At 39.3% G+C, this 20745-nt stretch overlaps 2 protein-coding genes across 2 annotated transcripts; one reads left to right on the forward strand and one right to left on the reverse strand.

The window, feature by feature from the left end:
- Positions 1-647: 647 nt before the first annotated feature.
- On the reverse strand, positions 648-4584 carry LOC137195738 (claudin-4-like). The gene is made up of 2 exons (XM_067608324.1): positions 3727-4584; positions 648-1888 (listed from the first exon to the last, which is right to left on the reverse strand). Exons 1-2 carry the CDS (start codon positions 4200-4202, stop codon positions 1243-1245), a joined length of 1122 nt encoding a protein of 373 aa, XP_067464425.1. The 5' UTR covers positions 4203-4584; the 3' UTR covers positions 648-1242.
- A 7158-nt stretch (positions 4585-11742) lies between these two features.
- LOC137195737 (claudin-3-like) lies at positions 11743-19243 on the forward strand. Its single transcript, XM_067608323.1, has 2 exons — positions 11743-12558; positions 17361-19243. The coding sequence occupies exons 1-2, from the start codon at positions 12071-12073 to the stop codon at positions 18010-18012; spliced, it is 1140 nt and encodes a 379-aa protein (XP_067464424.1). The 5' UTR covers positions 11743-12070; the 3' UTR covers positions 18013-19243.
- The last annotated feature ends 1502 nt before the right edge of the window (positions 19244-20745 follow it).

The raw sequence follows: 20745 nt of genomic DNA on the forward strand, positions 1-20745 counted from the left end.
CTTTTAAGTATGTAAAAGTTTGAAGACATGAGCTTTTACATGTACAGGATTGTTGTATTTCTACTTTTGCTGAGGTAAAATCTGAATGTTTCTTCCACCACTGATTACAGAAGCTGAGTAGCCAAAACAGAAACAGACACAATAGTGAAAAATTACAGGGACCTATTATTTTTCTTGTCAGTGTGGTTTCAATTGAAAGTGTCTGTAAATAAAAAGAAAACCGTTAAAGAGGTTTAGGATATATCAACTTGACAAGACTTGGCAGATGTGCCCCTGCTGGGCAAAGTGTAAATATCCATTCTTTGGAGATATAAAACAGTTCCTTAGCAACATGAATCCGAGCATACACAGCACACCGTTGTCTCCGGCGGTGACATCCATTTTACTCAAGACAGAAACTGTAAATTACTGTCTGAATACAAGGGCAGTCGATTACAGCGTGGCAAACATCTCAACCAGATACAGTAAATTCCCTGGAGTCTACTCCCCTGAATTCCTGAATACCTTATCATGAGTGGTTAGTGAGATGTACAGTTTCAGGTTTTATTACCGCATGTCAGCAGGTGCAGAGTGAAACCCACAAATGAAGACGTCATGAACGGTATGAATAAAGAGACTTTATTTGAAAGACAATAGGAAGTCCAGCAGTGATCATATATCATTATACAAGTAAAAGAAAAAAGCTTCACATATTATATTATAATGAGCTTTAGAAAATTCTGCATTCATTCAATTTGTGGCAACTTACAAATTTGAATAGGTAAGTGATTAAATAGGCACTGCATCACTCCATTCAGTCTACATGAGAAAAACTACTCTTTTTAGTTGGTATTTTACTCATAATGAATATATTGTTTCAGAGAAATATTACAGGTTTTAAATTCACAGTTGAGGAATTGTTTATAAGTGGAAAAGAATATTTGAGAAACATGAATATGAATGTGTCATGTGAAAACAGTCGACAGTGTATATCAACCTTCGACAGGAAGTCACTACATCTGAAAAGTTCCAAGACAAGAAAACAAACCACAAAACAATATATTTTGCTGTTTTAGTTACTATACTGCTCCAATATGAAAAAAACAACAACTACACAGTGAAATGTAATCAAAAATTGTTCTTGTTTTTGTCAGCCTCAGCAACAACTTTAAACACCTTAAGAAACAAATCCTTTTGTTTATTTTTCGGTAACAGAATTAAAAAAAAACAAAACCTTGAGACGTCTTATGCTACATCTTACACTCACACATAGTCCACATTTGAGGATACGGTCCTGGCAGGGGCGAACTTGGCAGGTATGTAGGGCCTGTTGTCTTTTGGGGGACAGTTGTTGCAGAGCAGGCCTCCTCCCAGCAGCAGCAGCCCAGAGGAACCCCAACCGATATAAAGTGCAGCCCCGAGCTCCCTCCTCTGAGCTGCGATCACCATTGGGTTATAAAAGTCCCTGATCACCGCATGAGCCGACCACGACACTGGAATCATGATCAGCAAGGCGGCTATTATGAAGATCACCCCAGACACGATGCAAGCTTTGGCTTTGGACACCTCATCTTCCATGCAGTTAGTGCACTTTCCTCCGACTATGGCCATGAGGACGCCGAACACGCCGACGATCACCGAGATGATCACCATGGCCCTGGCAGCCTGCAAGTCTTGAGGCAGGGCCAGCATGGAGTCGTAGACCTTACACTGCATCTGGCCCGTGCTCTGAACCACACAGTTCATCCACAAGCCTTCCCAGATCACCTGGGCAGTGACGATGTTCGCCCCAACGAAAGCGGTGACTCTCCACATGGGCAGAGCGCAGGTGATGATGGTGCCCAGCCAGCCGATGAAGGCCAGCAGCACACCCATGATTTGGAGGCCCTGAGACGCCATGGTTACGCCACTGCGGCCACGACTCAACTTCTACACAGGAAACTAGAGGAAAGGAACAGTCACTCTTGCTAAAATGTTCACGTCTTGAAGATTGTTGGCTTCTGAATGCATAAAAACACCGCAGAGAGTTTACAGTTAGCCTTACTGGTTTTGAGGTCTCATACAGTCCACTCTCACACCTGCTTGAGGAAGCGTTTGCTGTGCTCTGATGCACTGAGGTCTCACTGTGAGAAGATAACTGCCCCCTGTTGTGGTTCAAACTTTCAGGGTGGAGTTTCTGTGCTCCCAGACAAAAGGGGAAAACTGAGACCTGATATCCACAACCCTTGTTTTCTCTCTTTTCATTGTTCCCACACATACATGCTTTGTTACCTCAAGCAAAGATTTGGGACTGGGAACAATGGCTCCAGATTCCACCTGTGCTCACACACACACACAGACACAAACACACACAAATACGCACAGACCCACTCACATAGATAAAGCCTTGAGCAAACACTCAACTTCAGAGTTTAAGTCAGAGCATTCAGTTCAAACAGTCCAGGAAGTTGATTTTTCTGAAAGAAATACTCTAACATGGAAGGTAAACAAATGTTCCTCAATCCAATAGTCTTTAAAACTACAGAGAATTAAACCTTGAATTCATTTACATGACATTTAAACTGATCACCCTGATTATCTCAGACAGTATTATATTAGGTTTGTGTGTTGAACTGAAGGACTTAATCCTACAGAAATGGAGTCAGAATAGAGTCTTGGTGGTAGGAAATCATTTACTTTCGAAGATTGAATCAAGAACAAACTGCCAACCCCTGCATAATATCTTTTGCAGGGTAAAAAACCTCAAGATAAAAGCAAAGTGATGTAAATATTTCCTAGAATTTCAATATTTGCTCCCTTAACAACTGAAAACATGTTCCTGTGAGTCCATATAAAGTACAAATACCTTTGCCTGTAGGCTCACAGTTTGAACAAAGACAAGTTTCCAACCATCATGCCTTTTTTTTCTGCCACACCTAAACCTGATCTACAAGAAAGTCAGACAATAAATGCTTCTCACATGCTTTGAGGGATTTTTTTCTTTCTCAAAAAGGATAATTGTTTCAATTGTATTAATGTTATGTTATGATTGTAGTAAATGAGCATGTATACATGATAAAATGTAAAACTGCCATCATAAACAATAAATACAGTGAAGTTTGATGTAATAATGTATTGATTAGCTCCATTTTAAGACCATTGAATGAATCCAGTTGAATGCAGCTGCTGTGTGAATATATATGAGAATAAAAAGCAAAGACAGGTGATCTAAGATTTGTAAACAAAATATTTATTTACAGTATGAACTGGCACATCATGAAACTCATATACATGGTTCATAAAAACATCCCACAAAAACATGACAAAACATGAGCATTTTCAAAATATGACCAAGATTATAGAATATTTATACTGATAAGAAAAGACTAAGAAATGACTAATATTCATATTAACAACCATACACATACAAGTAACTGTGTTAACATAAAAACATGAATTTCCTCTTTGGGTGTGGTTCGTCTTCAAAAGCTCTCATCAGGAATATTTTTTCTCGAGTAAAGTCCTGAAACATGAACACTCACAACCCAGTAGCACCAGTGTATCTGTCCCAGTAAATGGTGCTTTTTCGCAGATCTTTTTTAGACATAGTCTTTGCCGGATGCTGGAGCTGAGGCGTCAGATCGAGCAGCTTTGTACCTGGCTGTGTAGGAGCCTTCATCCTTAGGGGGGCAGTTGCAGCAGAGCATCCCCCCTCCGATCAGCATCAAAGCGGATGCCCCCCACCCAATGTAGAGCGCGGCGCCAAGCTCTCTCTTCTGGGCATTGACCAATAGCGGGTTGTAGAAGTCACGGATGACGGTATGGGCTGTCCAGCACACAGGGATTAGGCAGAGGATCCCAGCCACAATGAAGACAACACCAGATGCGATGCCCACCTTGGTCTTGGATACTTCATCCTCCACACAGTTGGTGCATTTCCCGCCCGCCACAGAGAGAAGGATAGCCATGATGCCCACTACGATGGCGATGACGGTTAAGGCCCGGGCAGCCTGGAGGTCAGAGCTGAGGGCAAGCATGGAGTCGTAGACCTTACACTGCATCTGGCCTGTGCTCTGGACCACACAGCTCATCCAGATACCTTCCCAGGACGTCTGCGATGTGACGATGTTGCTGCCGATGAAGGCCGTGACCCTCCACATGGGAAGGGCACAAACAACGATGGCACCAATCCAGCCCAGGATCCCCAGGGCCGAGCCCAGCATTTGAAACCCAGCAGACACCATTGTGGTCAACTGATTTGCCTTTGAGTTGTTTCAAATGAAACGTCTTCCTCTTTTGAATCGTCACTTGAAAGAGCTTCTGTAATTCCTCTCGTGCAGTGACGTAAGACTGTGGGTCGTTTGTCTCTTTCTCTGACGGAGGCAAGTCTTCTGTTGCTCAGGTGTGTTTGCTAAATGGGAGAGATTTTGGAGGAGAGCAGGTACATATGATCTCCTCTCTGAGAGAGGAGGGGCCATGAAGGAAAACAGCTCACCGTCACCAGTCCGTGCTCATCAGGTCCACCCACACATCGACTTACCCATAACCTGTTTACCCTCCCCAACCCATGCTGTTTTAGTTTAACAAAAGAAAACAGGTGAAACTGATGTGCATGTAGTGCTACAAGCTGAATTAAACACACAATTTGAATACAGTAGAAGCATCCTATTAAAGTAAAGTTGCTAGTAGTTGCTTCTGTGGTCCTTTCCCCTCCCCCACCTCCAGTTTCACCCTCACCAGCAGCAGGAGGGTGGAGCAATGTCATGAGTGAGAGAGTGACTCAGACTGTTTTAAATGGCAATACCTGTGACAAAAGTTTGAGGTTGTGACAAGTCTAACCTAATATGGTCTTATGCCTTTTACTGTATCACACCTTCACATACTATTGATGACATGCTGTTAGAGTCAACATAGATACTTTGTCAACACTGTCTCTTAAAAAATTACACTTGTTTACTACTAATTAGTTTTGTCAAATATGTTTTGAGATAAACGTGAGTGGATCCTGTTCAGTGACATCATTTTTTCCAGTGAAGATAAATTATTTCTGTTTGAATATTTCACAAACTTCATTAAAAACGCTTCCTCATTATGTTTGTAAAAAATGTAATGTGGGTGGAATTATTTTCTCTCAAAGGTATTTCCTTTTGTAAATTAGTATATAAACATAATTTCTAGGGGACAGGGTTGCTTTATTTAACTCTATATTACAGCTGCATCTCTTAATATGTCAGTAATTTGTTTCCCAGCGCTCCAGCTTTTAAATGAACATATAAATAATTGTGATGTCTTTGAAATATTAAGTATATCATGAAGTCTGAAAATCTTATTTATTTTACAGTTAAAAAGCAATCTGTAACAGGGGTCTTTTGTCTTTTAAATAGGGGCCACTGGTCAGGTAGTTCTTGAACACTTTACCGAAAACTAAACCATCTTAACTATATACACAGCGACTGGTCTTTTCCTCTCCTTTAACTAAAACCTATCATACTGCTCTGTATGTGCAGAAGAGTGATGCCACTTGGGATTTTATTCCTGAAAAACAACAGCTTTCTCCTTGCAGATGAGACAGGAAGCAGACACTTTAAACTCCAAAATAAACAATAGTTTTGTCCTCCTTTTCTGAAACTTTCTGTCGTTCAGGTCAACCTCTCTTTTAGGTTTAGAGGGAGACATTTTGGTGTCAGTGTTTATGTTAACAAGTTGAACAGTTAGACGCGGCTTCAAAAATGCTTCTAATTTTGCAGACTTGCTACTGTAGAATATTAAAGGGGGAGAAATCAAACTGGGGGTAAAAAAAATTACAGAACACAGTAAACAACAAATTCTAGAAATGTGGGGACTTTATGAAGTTGAATCTGGCCCCTGGGCTCGTAGTTTTAAACCCCTGATATATTATCACATTTCACATTGGGTAAACTGCCTTTAATTAGTTTGATCAACACATACACACCTAAAATCCAGTCTTTAGATTAACAGCTAAACCAACGAAGAAGTGAATTCCAGTTAAAAGACAAATCAGCTACAGTTTGTGTGGGAAACAAGCAGTGTCCTGCACAATGTTGCTGTTAAAGCATTTTTCACTGAGGTTTTGTAATGTGCTGAACTCACAGCCTTGAGGCCAGTGACTGAGCTGTGAAAAACTCAAGATCAACATGTTGCTTCCAGTAACTGTACGAATGTAACTTCTTGAACATATAGTGATTTATCATTTCTTGGTGACCCTCTTTGTGTGTAACACCCCTCCAGTTACTTATAGATTATAAAGTGTTGCTGCAAGTTTATAAATCATTAAAGAATCTTGCACCAATATACATTTCTGACCAGTGAGTACACACAGGGCAAAAAAAAAACCTTCACACTTTGTCACGCTCTTGCAATTAAAACATTTTAATGAGGAGATACATAACTTGTGAGTCTTGTGATCTCGTTTTAAAATAATGTAGGTCGATTCTCCCTCATGAAATCAGACAGAAGTTACAAAGAGTCCATGAAATTGTGCACATGCGGCCTTGAAATGTGCTGTTAGTTATTTATTTCTTTGAGAAATAGAGTCAAATTTCTCCAAGGAACATGTCAGATTTACTGAGAGTGAAATATCTAATTGAAAAATGAAGAAACTGTGTGACATAAAGGCTGAGAAAAGCTTTGAGAAAAGCTCCTTCATGTTCAGCCTGTGTGTGTTCTGTGAACCAGACTGAGGGCTGATTGTAAGTGTGAACATGTAAGGTTTTTTGTTCACAAAAGTTTACAGGGAAAGAGCTTATGCTTGATATTTATGGGAAACTGGTGTGGGCGGAGGGGTGAAGGGCAACAAAGAAGCGTCAGTGTAAGTGATATGATGTACGGCGTATTTGGCAGGTCTGGATTTTGTAACTTCTAAATGGTGTAACCTTGACACAAAAGAAAAAATGTTCAACTGTCTGATGTTGGGCTGTTCTGTCTGCCATTCTCCGCTCTGCCCGAAGGGGGTAGCAGTGTGTGCATATATGTGTGTACGTGTGTGTGCGTTTGTGTGCGTGTGTCTACCCAGAAGAGTCACTTGGAGGTTAATTTGTGACTCAAGGGAAACAACGACAACCAAAATGGCATCTTAAATCTTATCTTACGTTTTAAGTCTTTTTTAGTTTAATGCAGTTTAATATTAATTTGTAGATTTCATTTAAATGCACATGATGCAACAATACAACACGCAACTTGGGTTTTGTTTGGTCTGGAGTTTTTCTCTACACAAAGAGGGAGAAAGATATCAGGATGGTTGTGAAAATGTGGCATTACCCAGTGTTCAAAGAGCTTTTAACTGCAGCTTTGAATGTGTCCATAAATCTCTACACGGCCATTAAATCCAAGGCCCCCCACTCATTCAAAGAACTCATCACTTAGTAACTGAAAGTCCGCTTACGAAGCAGTGTTGCCTCTGACCAGTGAGCTCTTAAAAAAGACTGCCAGGAAATCCCCCATCTTTATTTGAAATGGGCAGTTTGGGCTGATTCACGTGGCACATGATTCATTAACAGATAATAAAATCTGACAAGAGTTCGATGGTGACAAATAGATATTAATGTGGTGCTGTAAATATATATTACATTGTTTTTCGCCAGCAGTTTTTATTACATTATAGTACCACTAGTGATAGACTGACAGTTTAAGAGCTTGCTATCTTTGATATGATCATTTCTATGGTAGTTTGTTTTATGTCAGTGGGACCACTGCATAATCTTGCCTCTCCAGCTCCAGCAAATATAAATATTTTTCAACAGCATTCACACTTTTACAGACATCTGAAATGTATGTAGTTGTTTTTTTAAATTATGGAGTCAAGTGTCAAAGTAATGAATTACATAGAATATTATGAGTGAGTAAAAGTGTACATCACAGTTTTCTCAAATCAGAGATTTCACTATTATTTAAGTGTGTTTTGACTCAAGTTTTGTGTTGAATGACTCCATTACAGAGTACAAAATTTTGTAGTTTATGTCTCTATGCGGGAGGACTATATTAATCAAATCTAAAACTATAAAAATCCCCAATTTCTCCCTTTAGCGGCAATGTTCAGTTAACCAAAACACATTAATTAATAATGCTGTAGCTTGAACTTTTTACATTTGCAACATTGAAATCCCTGTTAACATCAAGAAAAGACATATGGTTATGAAAAGAAACCACAAATAACACATCCTTAAATGTATCATATTAGTACTCAGGGTTTCTATGGCTCCTCCATGGAACAGTATCAGGAAAGCAATTTTATAACAGTTTCCCTCCCTGTATTTAGGTCACTATGAGCAATGTGTTGGCAATAGTTGCAAAGCCATGCATGCTATCTGAATTTCCCTTGGCACATAACCAGATAGATAACCTGTTATCTGTACAGTATGCCCTCTGAAATACCGTCTCCACACACCCAGCTAGATTTCCTGATAGATCGTTTGTGTGTTTTATCCACGACTGAATAGGAGGAAGAGCTCACACACTCACAAATCCACATACACACATGAGAGTAAACAACAGGGAAATGAATAATCCTTCTGCTAACTGAAACTCATTTATCAACTCTCGTAAGAGATAAAGCCATAGTCTGCTGAGTGAAACTCCCCTAACTACACAAATAAAGTTGTGGTTGTTTTTTCAATAACATGGAAATGAACTTAAACTTGCATTTTTTTTTCTTTTTTTGACCACTTTGGGGGAACGGAAAGAAGTTGTGAACACGACATTGACATATCATCACCTTTTAAGTTGATATGGGACAAAGTTCCCCATATTAGCAAAGTCATGTTTCTGCCCACTTGATGAATGTGAGTCCAAATATTCACTTTTTGTGGGCAGGTTTATGAATGGAGACGACACCTTCCTGTGCCAGAGGCAGAAAATGGTGACAGATTTTATTCTACATTGAGAAAAACTCATCAATCCAAATATTTCTTCAACAGACATCACAAATGTTGGGTCACTGAAACTGTTACCAACCAATACTGCAGCTTCTGTTTTGACTGACATCAAGATACACCACTACTAACTGGTCAGGGAAAAATAACTGTTCAAAAATTATAAGCAGCCTACATGAACACGATGTCAGATTGAATAATACAGTGACATGAAATGGCAGCTTAGTGTGATTATGAGGCTAGTTAATGTCACAGCTGCTCAGATATCCGGTCTAACACAGTGTGATACCATTTTTAGCTTCTTAGCAAACAGCCAGAGTGCAATTAAGAAGCAGGTTTCACAGTAATGAAGTAGTGCCAAGTGTACAAGCATGGCTAAAGCTATAATCAATATCTTAATGGAGTAATTTTGGTTTTCATTTTGTAAACTTGCACAAATTGTATTGAGATTATTTTGTTTATCTGCATTTAAATCTAACTGTTTGTACCTCTAACTGCTGTACACAAAGACGTCTAGCTTTTTATTTTTAATTCATCCACCACAATAATAGTTGTTGTGACATTGTTCCTGCTTTTCTTTGCTTTCTATCTTTCTGTACTATTCTTTTTATTCATTCCTTTAGTGTTCTTACTGCTGCTGTTTTCTGAGGTTTGCCACACAAAATTTCGTTGTATTGTATACAATGACATTAAAGTCTCTTATGTCTTATTATGTCTTGTAATTTGTTGATTGCTGTTGCTGTTATGCGTAATTTTTAAAAACCCTGCAGCTCCACTAATCACTTTTTTTAGCTGGTTAGCTAGCGGCAGCAGGCGGCTGTTTACAGTTAACAATAAGTTCTGATAAACGGAGTTAGTTGAGATAAAAACACAACTAAAACAACAATATCGGATTTTAATTTGTCAGGTGGCAAGGAAAATGACTCTGAATGAATGCCACTCACGCTGTGTGCAAATAAAGAACCGTTTGCTTTCATAAGACATTAATATGTCAGCGTTGTGTCTTAGCTAGCTAGACTACGCGCTGTAACTATCAAGTAGGGTCTCCACCATCAAATATTTCTTCTTTAAATATGCAAATAAGAACTTTGGAAGTATTGATATGATTTGAATTGCTGGACAATTATTTGTCTCCTTCCCAAACACAAAGACAATCTCGACAAATTGCCTTTTATCAGGTGTTATCTTATCGCGGTTGCTTGGTTAGCCATTCTATAGCAGACGTGTTAGACTAATATTGAAGTGTGATAAAAGGTACACGTATACAAGATAAAAGTGTGTAAGACTATGATAGTGCAAGCAGTCACTGTAGCTATTGCTTGGACAAAACTGTCAGAAATGTAAATGTACATGTACATGGACAGACATTAAGACCTGGACCAGCGATTTGAGAGGAGTTTATGTGAGGCAGGATTGAACAGTATTGTACGTCGCTGAGTCTGCCTCATGGTAAAATATTATGTTCACTCTGCTCTGCCAGATATTAGTTGCCAACATGCCAACCGTGAAAACACATTTCTATTTCTGCCTTTGCATTTGTCTGACTCAGGTAAGACATGAGCTTTGGCATGGCAATGTGAGACTAAAGGAATCATTCCTAAATCTTTTTAACACTTTAAAACACTTGTTGGTGCCAGTTTTATGTTTAATATTCCTGTGGAGACTGACTTATTGAAGTGTAGTTAAAGCCTGATATAACTTATGTGCTATACTATACACTTCCATGGCTGTCAAAAGTGTTAAAAACAAATCTGTGAGCCACACCGTTGTGCTAGTTGTTCTTTCATTATGATGAATATGGGCGCTGGAGTTGACTATGAGTCAATCCCACAGACACTGTCGTGCTGCTCTAAATAACAAATGTGTATTAATCCGCATCAGAAAATAGTCCCCAACAAATGCACTATTTACTGCAGTTTGACTAACATTTGCTAAACATTACAGTGCCCAGCTGTTTAAGGAAATTACTGAAAATATATATTTGTGACCATTTAAAGATTTAAGTCTTCAGTATGAACAAATGGACGAGAGGCCAATTGCGACAGGCAGCGAAGGGAGGTCAGAGGGTATTGTGAGACAAACTAACGCATTGTTGGTTTTGGTCTTTTTATGGGACTCATGTTTCAGTTTAGCTTTTATGTATCTGTCAAACTGTAAAGTTTACTGAAAAGTTCATGTATAATGTAGATTGTGTCCTAAATGCTCCCTAACATGAAAACAAAGACACTGCTTGATCCATTTTTCGAAGCTAAAAAGAGCACAGTTGGTTCACTGAAGCTGTACTAACATATCAATAAAATATGTACATCCTTTGCACGTGTTTGGCATTAACTAAGATTTTACTGTAATGATTACCCATAGACAGTGTGACCCAGTGGAGATGGCATACATCTCTGCTATAAAAGCTGTAACATCCTGTTTTAGTCCAGGCTATAAAGATGTGATACATCAAAACAAAACTAAAGCGTAAATTGAAAACAGAACATAGATGTATGCAGAATGTCTCTTTTACTCTTCTTCTGTCTCTCTCAAACACACGCAATATACACACACACACACATATATATACTGGGTACGTTCACACGCACTCTGCTATCGGAATACGTTTATATATCCGTTACAGTCTCTTGTGGTCACCTATCAACCACATAACAAGCTCTGCCCTGGCCACTCATTACCGACTGACAGCAATAAAGCAGACACACCCAGCGCTACCATGAGCAAAAGGTTAACCCATAAAAATACTCTTTATTAGGAGAAAGCAAACAAACGAGCACCCGCACACCCAGGTGGTAAATGAGGCCAATGCCTAGGGCTCACCTGATTGGCTCGGGGTGGCGGGCTGATGTCATCTCTTGGGAGGGCCTGACTACTTAGTAATAAAACAATATACAGATAAGGGTCATCGACTCCTTAAGAGCTGCAGAACACAGGAAAACAACATCTGACTGGTCACATACACACAGCAGGGACGTTGTGTTTGCTGAGGAAGAAGAGCGAAACGAATCGACACTCCTGGATTCATCAACAGGAAGAGGCCTATCTGGTGGGAGGAAGGGTCAACAAAGAAGAGCGTGAAAGACAAAATCAAGAAGGCCGTCAAATACGAGCTTGAACGTAAAAACGAGAAAGAGAAGCAAGGAAAGGAAAAAAAGAGGAACCAAGAGGAGAGAAAGCAGAAATAAAAGTTTGATCCACAGAGAGGACACTTTTCTGAGTACACAATGGTTTCTTTGGCACTTGAAATTACCGGCGTCACTCTTTCAGTGCTCGGATGGGTCCTGAGTGTGCTCAGCTGCGCCCTGCCGATGTGGAGGGTCTCTGCCTTCATTGGCGCCAACATCGTCACAGCTCAGGTGTACTGGGAGGGCCTGTGGATGAGCTGCGTGTTCCAGAGCACGGGGGAGATGCAGTGTAAGGTCTACAACTCCATGCTGGCCTTACCTCAGGACCTGCAGGCCGCCAGGGCACTCACCGTCGTCTCCCTCATCTTGGGACTGGTGGCTCTCTTCATTTCTTTGTTGGGAGCAAAGTGCACCACCTGCATCGTGGAAGAGGTAGCTAAAGCCAGGGTGATGGCTGCCTCCGGCGGGGCGTTCATCACAGCAGGCCTGACCCAGCTGGTGCCCGTCTCCTGGTCAGCACACACCATCGTAGTTGAGTTCTACAGTCCCATCGTCCTCACTGGCCAGAAGATGGAGATCGGGGCGGCGTTGTATCTGGGCTGGGCTGCCGCGGCCCTGCTGGTTGTTGGAGGGTCCATCCTCTGCTGCAGCTGCCCCCCAAAGGAAGAGAAACCAATGAGGTACAACATGGCCCCCCAGAGTCGCATAGCGTACACTGCCGCTCCGAGGTCAACAGGCCAAACCTCCTACCACATGAGGGACTATGTGTGAGGAGGAAGAGGACATGACCAAGGAGGGATTAGGACACATTTTCACATGTATCCTGCTTGTTTGTGCATTTTTCATGAAATATGTGTATAAATGTAGCTAAATGATGATTTTGTTCACCAGAAAACGGTAAACTTGCCATGTTTAGGGGTGGGAAGTGTTTGTGAATATTCAGGATCATAAATGTGTGTAAATGTTGAATTGGAAGCTCTCCGAAGTTTTTTGATGGCACTGTTTACATATAACCATTCGAAAGGTAATATGGTAAAAGATGTTTAAGAAAATGCTCCAAGTTCATAGTTCAGTAAGGAGACTTTGAATCCAAGAGTAAAACTCATATGTTATATATTTATTATTTGTGCTCATAACATTTGGATCCATTGTGAATATTCCTCATTGTACTGATCGATGGTGTACATATCAAGTATCTTACTGTCATTTTTCTTTCTATGAACACAAAATACAGACATAGAATGAGTCGCTGATGTGAAACATTACAGAGCTACAGAGTGAAATGGAGCTCACTATGGGCTTCAAAGCAAGGTCAACATGGCGGAGTGGACTGTAAAAAGAAGTGAAGTACAATCAGCGTTGTTGGATATTTGCATAGAGTGATATGTGAGTAGTTTCATGTTTTTAATCACATTTCGCGGTGTTTTATGTGGCTGTATTTAGACATTTTCTACAAAGATTGAAACTTTTATATATGTCTTTTGTTGTTGTATCAATATACTGTATGTGTTTGCCAAATTGCCACAAATGTTCTGAGAGTTTTATCAAAACATAGGAGACATGTGACACAATGAATGTAAATGTTTTGTTTGTAGATTTACTGAAATGATTGGAATTAATTTAATGATAAAGTAATAAAGATCTCTCTTGTGAAACATTACTTGGACCTAATTTATTCTGATTAAATCAATGATTACATTTTTAAATGTTTCCATATAGTAAGAAGAAATTTAAATTCATCACATCAGAAGATGAACAATAAGTTTAAGACAACATGAAACTTGTACCTTTCTTGTGTTTTTTAAAAATATTTAACATAAATTTTGGTTATGTTTAGAGGTGAATATATGTACCTTCCTCATAAAGAAGAGATTATTTTAGGAACAGAGGGAGGTGTCAGTCAATTACATGTTTTGAAAAACGTGACAGATGATTTTCTGTCTAATACTTTTGGACAGAAACCTAATATGAAGTGAAGGGAAGTCACTGAGTGTTTTTGTTCGCTTCTGTTTGGTGTCTGACTCAGTGTGCAGACCACAGATACCAACTTTTTCTTGTTTTGAATAGTCAAATCGTTCCTCTGTGGTTTGGCAGGTGCGTTCTGGTGCAGCGGCCTGTTTATTATGCACAGAGAATATTATTACACGTGACCTATTTCTGCACAACACTGAATAAACCTTGTTTAAAACATCCAGGAAGAAATATTGTAATTACATTTTTCAATTACATTCTGTGAACATAAACACCACAATTTAAACATAAATAGATGTATCTTAGTCTTAGTTTTAGTTTTGGCATGCATTTTTCCACTATATTTATACACACACACACACACACACACACACACAAACACACACACACACACAGAATTTGATATATATATACAATTTGTACAATTTGACTATTCTAAACAGGAAAAAGGTGGTATCTGCAGTTCAGACACTGAGTCAGACACCAAACAGAAGTGAACAAAAACACTCAGTGACTTCACTTCACATTAAGTTTCTGTTCTGTTCAACAGTATCTGACAGAAAATCACCTATCACATTTGTGAAAACATTGAATTAACTGATACTTACCTCTGTTTCTAAAATAATCTTTTCCTTCTGAGGAAGGCACATATATTCACCTCTAAAACATATGTGTATATATACACATAGATAGATAGATGGATAGATAGATAGATAGATAGATAGATAGATAGATAGATAGATAGATAGATAGATAGATAGATAGATAGATACATGCATGCATACATACATACATACATACATACATACATACATACATACATACATACATACATATACAAATATATATAATTACATTTATTACACAATTCAAAGTAAAATGGAAATATATAAATATAGATCTTTACTAATTGTCAGGAACAGTTTCGTTTCTGTTAATGTTTTTGTTTTGGTAACACAGTCAGCTGGTCAACACAGGTTTACTGATACAGGTAGCCTACAGTTTATGGCTGTTATCTCAGTAGACACACATTAACTGATGTTGTTACAAAAACACACAAACAAGAAGCTGACTGATGAAGATGCTCATGATAGCCAACCAGAGACTCCCTGTTGTTCAGTTTTCAGGGTTTTTTTAAGTGTGTGTTGCTGTTATTTTTCTATCTTTGTGAGAACTATTTTGGGCCTCACACAAACATATGTTGCAAAAACATACATTTGTGTGTATGACAAAAACATTTGATAAGCCTGTTATTTAAACCTGCAGGAGACAATTCTAGATATTTACAGTTTAAGTGTTTGAGCTTTGGAGATGAGGTTTGTTTCCCAAAAAGATCAAAAGTGTGACATTCTTAATTCTTAAACAACAGTCAGGTGCCCAAATGAACATTAACACACGTTTTTCTTGCTGTAATCGTTCCTCCTGTTCATACTGACCATTAAGAGATCCCTTCATGATGCTCTTTCAATGTAAGTGATGGAGGATAAAATCCACAATCCTCCTTCTGTACAACAATTTACTTTAAAAAACTATTTGAAGATAACATGAGGCTTCAGCCTTCCAAATTAGTCAAAACAGCAGGAAAAACCTGTTTCAATGTTCATTTGACTGACACCTGACTGACATTTGGAACCATCCCTTAATGAAAATTTTGGGAAAATCTCATTCCTGACAAAAAAATATTATGAGTGTAGTTACTTCATTCAAATGTAACTTATTTACAGGTAGGTGTATTCCTCTAAAACAAATGTTGCACTATTTTTGATAAATCAGAAAACAACAAACTTTTTTTATTTCCAAACAATTGTCTTCAAATTAAAGACAGACCTAATCTTTCCTGGGCTTTTATTTTCTTCATCTGACTTCTACACTCAACCACACATGTCTCTGGGAATTGTTTGGTCAAAGTAATGAGTTTAACCGATACTGAGAAGATCATGCTGTCTGTATGCTAAAGGTGTCTGAGAACTGGCCCATTATGTTTTCTCTACGCTCATATTTGCTCTGGGTGCCGTTATTCCGGTTTCTCCGGAGAGCTTTGGGATTGTTTTCCCCTCCACTGAATCTTGACTGTTTAAAAAACCCACACGACTGGAACCAGGAAGTCATAAAAGAACAATAGTAGCAGAGGGTCACTCCTCTGAAAGCCTGAGTGTGTGTTTATGCACGACAAAGCTCTCTAAGTAGCAAGAGGCTGGTGGTACCTCTATGTTCCCCATTCCAGTGAATGTAAGTCAGCATTTATATTTAACCAACTTCATAGTTTTCAGTGTTTATGAAACGTTCCCTTTCAGCTGCGATTTATCTCATTAGACCTCATTTAAAAGCTTTATTCACTCTACTTGTAATACACGTTAATCATCACAATCGAAGCACCTACATCAGGGAGAAAACGGATGAAGTGCTTTTTTGAAGTGTTGATTCTTCATGGAAGTCAAGAAAGATCCACCTTACCTGTGACCAACCCCCACAAACTACACACATACCCTTCCTCCATCACATCCCTCCTCCCCCACCCTGCCTCCAGCTCCCCTCCTCCAACTGTATGTTGTTGAGGAAGCCTCTCAGGCAACCTCCCCGAGTTGGTTGATGCGAGAAGAACGAAACCACAGTCGAGTAATGTCTTTGTAGCAGCTGAATTTATTTATCGAAGATCTTCGGAGAACACTTTACAGAAAAACCTGCATTTGGCAAAGCGCCCTGTGTTCTGAGCTTTTGTCTACATGCCAGAGCATTTTATACCTTGTTTTCACCCCCTTTTTGGGTGTATCTATTGTTTGGACCCCAATTGGCTCTTTGTCTATCATTTCTTAGAAAAGGAGCTGTCTTCCTCCTTCATTTTTTTTTACCCCAATTCACCACCCATGCTTAAGGTTATTTCTGTCTCCCTCAGTCTGGTTTGATCTAGTTCTCTATATGCTCTTAATCCACATATCTAACCACATACTTCTACTTTCTTGCTTATGCGTCTGCAGACACAATACTCAGAAAACAGTGAACTTTTAACTTCCACTTATTGTTGCATAACTCATCCTGTTGACAGCGACAGTGGCAAGCAAAGGACATGACTTTTCAATATCACTTATCAATTAAACAAGGCATATAAAACATACTTGGTTAACATAAGTTTAAATCAGCATTGGGATTAATATGACAATGTGTGTTTCCCATTACCTCTCACAATGTGAACAGGTGGTGGGGATTTTTTGTGCGTGTGTGAGTGTGTGAAGACAGCCTCCTGCTGACATCATCACCAGAGGACTCCTCCTCGCTCACAGGGGTATAAAGTATCTTTGTTTCCCTGGCAGCATCTCACAGCTACATCACACCCTCTCACAGGTGCTCACAAGGGAGGAGGCTGTTTACTGGGATCCAAAGGGTTTGGTTTGACTTGCTAAGTTTTGTCACAAAGAGCCAGCATGTCGATGGGCATGGAGATTGTGGGCATTGCCCTCGGAGTCATTGGATTTATCATTGCAATAGTGACATGTGCCCTGCCAATGTGGAAGGTGACGGCCTTCATCGGAGCCAACATCATCACCGCTCAGACCATCTGGGAGGGTTTATGGATGAACTGTGTCACCCAGAGTACGGGCCAGATGCAGTGCAAGGTCTACGACTCTTTGCTGGCCTTGCCTCAGGAGCTGCAGGCCTCCAGAGCGATGATGATCATCGCCATCATCCTCGGCGTGCTGGGGGTTATGATCTCCATTGTCGGCGCCAAGTGCACCAACTGCATCGAAGATGAGCCGTCCAAAGCCAAAGTGATGATCATCTCTGGAATCTTCTTCATCCTCGGCGGCCTTCTGGTGCTCATCCCTGTCTCCTGGACCGCCAGCGTCATCATCCGTGATTTCTACAACCCCATCCTGACCAACGCGCAGAGGAGGGAGCTGGGAGCCTCGCTCTACATCGGCTGGGGAGCCGCGGCCCTGCTCCTGATCGGTGGGGCGATGCTGTGCAGCAGCTGCCCACCAAAAGAGAAGAAGTACAAGCCGCCCCGGATGGCCTACTCTGCCCCACGCAGCACCAGCGGAGGTGGAGGATACGACAGGAAAGACTATGTATGAACGGCCCTGATGTGTCTGACAAATTAATTTGGAAAGTAGGATAAAATGTGTTCTTTATTAATTGCACAATAGTGTTTTTGTTGTTTTTTACTGTCTGAAACCACAGGGTGAATCCCCCAAAGAGACTCCGACATGAAGGGATGCATGTACAAATACTGATCTTTCTGCTTTGCTTTGCCTAAGATGTTCATTTACATACATTTGATTATGTTTCCTCAGCTATAATCAGTCTTGTTGCAGAGGCTCTCATTTTCAGAATATGATCATGAGAGCCTATTTTCCAGCAAAACATAACTTTATTCTACCTTCTGAGTACATATTGTACTTACACTAAAACCTTTCAGCGGCATTATTTTAAAACACCTGCTTTTTGTGTGCGTCACTCTGTCATTAGCTGTTGGCTAGCTGGTGTCGTGTTTCATTGAAACTTTCAGTTAAAATGACAATGACAAGGAAAAGCCAGCTCTCATTTTACATGGATTTGGTTGTGTGATTGTTCAGTGTGTGCATGTGTGCGTGTGTATGTGTGTGTGTGTGTGTGTGTGTGTTTTGCATGTGATATTTGCTTAGGAGAGTTTCTGCTGTGACTGAAACTAAAGATGGATCCATGATATGGCTCCAGGTAACAACCTTATCTTCTTCCTCACGGTTTCACTGTTTGGGGACATAGGAGAGACTGTTTCAGTCAGCACACAAAGTCCGACTATTTTTGTGTCCGCATGTGTGAGTTTATTTTATATTTTTGTAATTAAATGTATTTGTAATGTATTTTACACTTAAAACGTGTGTCTGTGTTTCAAATAGACGTTTTTGTGTCTTAGTTTCAAACATTTTTGTACATTTTATATTTATCATAAGCAACAGCCTGGATGGTCCTCTGTACATCAAACAAAGAGCCAAAGGACCTGTTTAGTGTGTGTGTATGTGTGTATGTGTTGGGTGAAATGACACCCTCGGGGAACATGACTACAGCTGTTGCAGGATGTTTGTTTCCAGATCATCAGGATCAGGTCAGTTGAACTGAAAGGAGGTTTATGTGAATAAATGAAATATTTCATCTATTGTAAAATAAAAATGTATCTTAATGTTTCTTGTTTTTCTACTTTGGTGTCACTCAAACACTGTTACAAGAGCTGAATCATGAAATAAAATGCTTTGTTAAATGTTTTATAGTACTGTAGTGCTTGAATTTCAGATGTGCTGAAGATTTCAATAAAAGTCTTATTTAAGAGGGATGTGTTTTTATTTTCTTATGTGTGTGACAGTTTAACCCGTTTTTAAGGCACTAAAAATACAAGATGAACACTGCAAACATGCACTTCCAAAACAAACAAGATCAATCCAAATCCAAACAGTTTAAAAAGCTGAAAGTTGGGTTGGGCTTTAGGAGTTGGGTTTCTTTGTATAGCCAGAGGTACAGTTGGGTTAAATGAATCTATCAGTTTACCATAATGCTTAGGCGTGGCAGGAAGACTTCTTTAGGCTGACACATGACCTGCCAGAGATGAAAAAAACATTTGCCTGTTGTCTATATTATAATATTTCATCTTTTTTTTAAAAAATAAACATACTATAACTGTGCAAGATATCTACTTTATTTGACTAAGGCAGACACTTAAAGCTCCATATAAGCTCTAGATAAACTTTTAAATACATTTTTGCCCATAATGAGGGCTGTGGATTTTGTCTCTTAAATTGAAAGAGCTGAGGGGATCTTCTAAGTATGAACAGGAGAAATGATTACAGAGAAAAACCTGTTTCAATGTTCATTTCAAGTGCTAAGTTTCAGCCATTATTACAAAACTTGTTCAATTTACAAAAAAACAAAAACAAACAAAAAAAAACCTAAACTTTCTGTCCAACAATCCTTCTGGACTGTGGTGATATTATTTGTACACATGCTCCACCATCCACCGAGCACTTCAGTCACTAAATGTGTTTTAATAGAGTGTTTTGAGATCTATAATTTTAGTATTCATTTCTGACTTGTACTGGATTGTACTGGCCCCCTTTTGTCAGTTAGAAGACATTCATTACTGTTTATTTATAAAACCACTCAAAAGCAGAATAGATATACTGCACATCTTTCATGTGTTCTGCAGTGTAGAAAAACTCAGTTTAACTAGACTTCATGTTCAACTTGTTCTGGAGGTTCAAATTTCAAAGCAGAAGTTGGTAAAACGCTGTTCATCATTTTGCTCGACTCAGATGGAATTAACTGCAGCCGCATCTGAAACTGGATCACCTGATTTGTTTGGCTGATTTTAAAGTTTTAATTCATCCACTATTGACTTTACTTGTACCTGTATTAGATGTGAGCGACCTTTAAGGTCTGCTAAGTCTTTACCCGACATTGTGGTATTCAAAGTTATTTATTGCTGGTTTGATGCCATGTTTTATCCTTTTACTGTTTTATTATTATGTTTTATTTTAATTGCAGGTTTGTATGTTTTTGCATCTGTGAACAACTCTCATTGAGCCATTATGTTTAAATAAAGGTTGAATACAGCAGACTCGGGGTCGCTGTATGATTAATCTAATATAAACAGCCTAAATTACAGTGACATCACGTTGATCCCTTTAAGACTTTTCAACAAACCAGTTTTGACAAAACCCTACAAACAGAATATTTGATAAACTGACAATCTGGCATCTGACTAATTTAACTTTGTGATTGTCTCTTGGTTTATAAAATGTACATTCACATGCTGATTAATAAGTGACGAGACTGAA

Source organism: Thunnus thynnus, chromosome 13 (genome assembly GCF_963924715.1).
Source record: "Thunnus thynnus chromosome 13, fThuThy2.1, whole genome shotgun sequence".
In the NCBI taxonomy this organism is placed as follows: domain Eukaryota; kingdom Metazoa; phylum Chordata; class Actinopteri; order Scombriformes; family Scombridae; genus Thunnus; species Thunnus thynnus.

Bases quoted from the DNA above. Each gene is read 5' to 3' on its own strand.
- LOC137195738 (XM_067608324.1), bottom strand. From the start codon at position 4,202: ATGGTGTCTGCTGGGTTTCAAATGCTGGGCTCGGCCCTGGGGATCCTG. The intron at 1,889-3,726 runs GCTTGGCGCCGC...TCGTGGCCGCAG, and splicing joins GTCAATGCCCAGAAGAGAGA to TGGCGTAACCATGGCGTCTC.
- LOC137195737 (XM_067608323.1), top strand. From the start codon at position 12,071: ATGGTTTCTTTGGCACTTGAAATTACCGGCGTCACTCTTTCAGTGCTC. The intron at 12,559-17,360 runs GTTGTATCTGGG...ACAAAGAGCCAG, and splicing joins AAGATGGAGATCGGGGCGGC to CATGTCGATGGGCATGGAGA.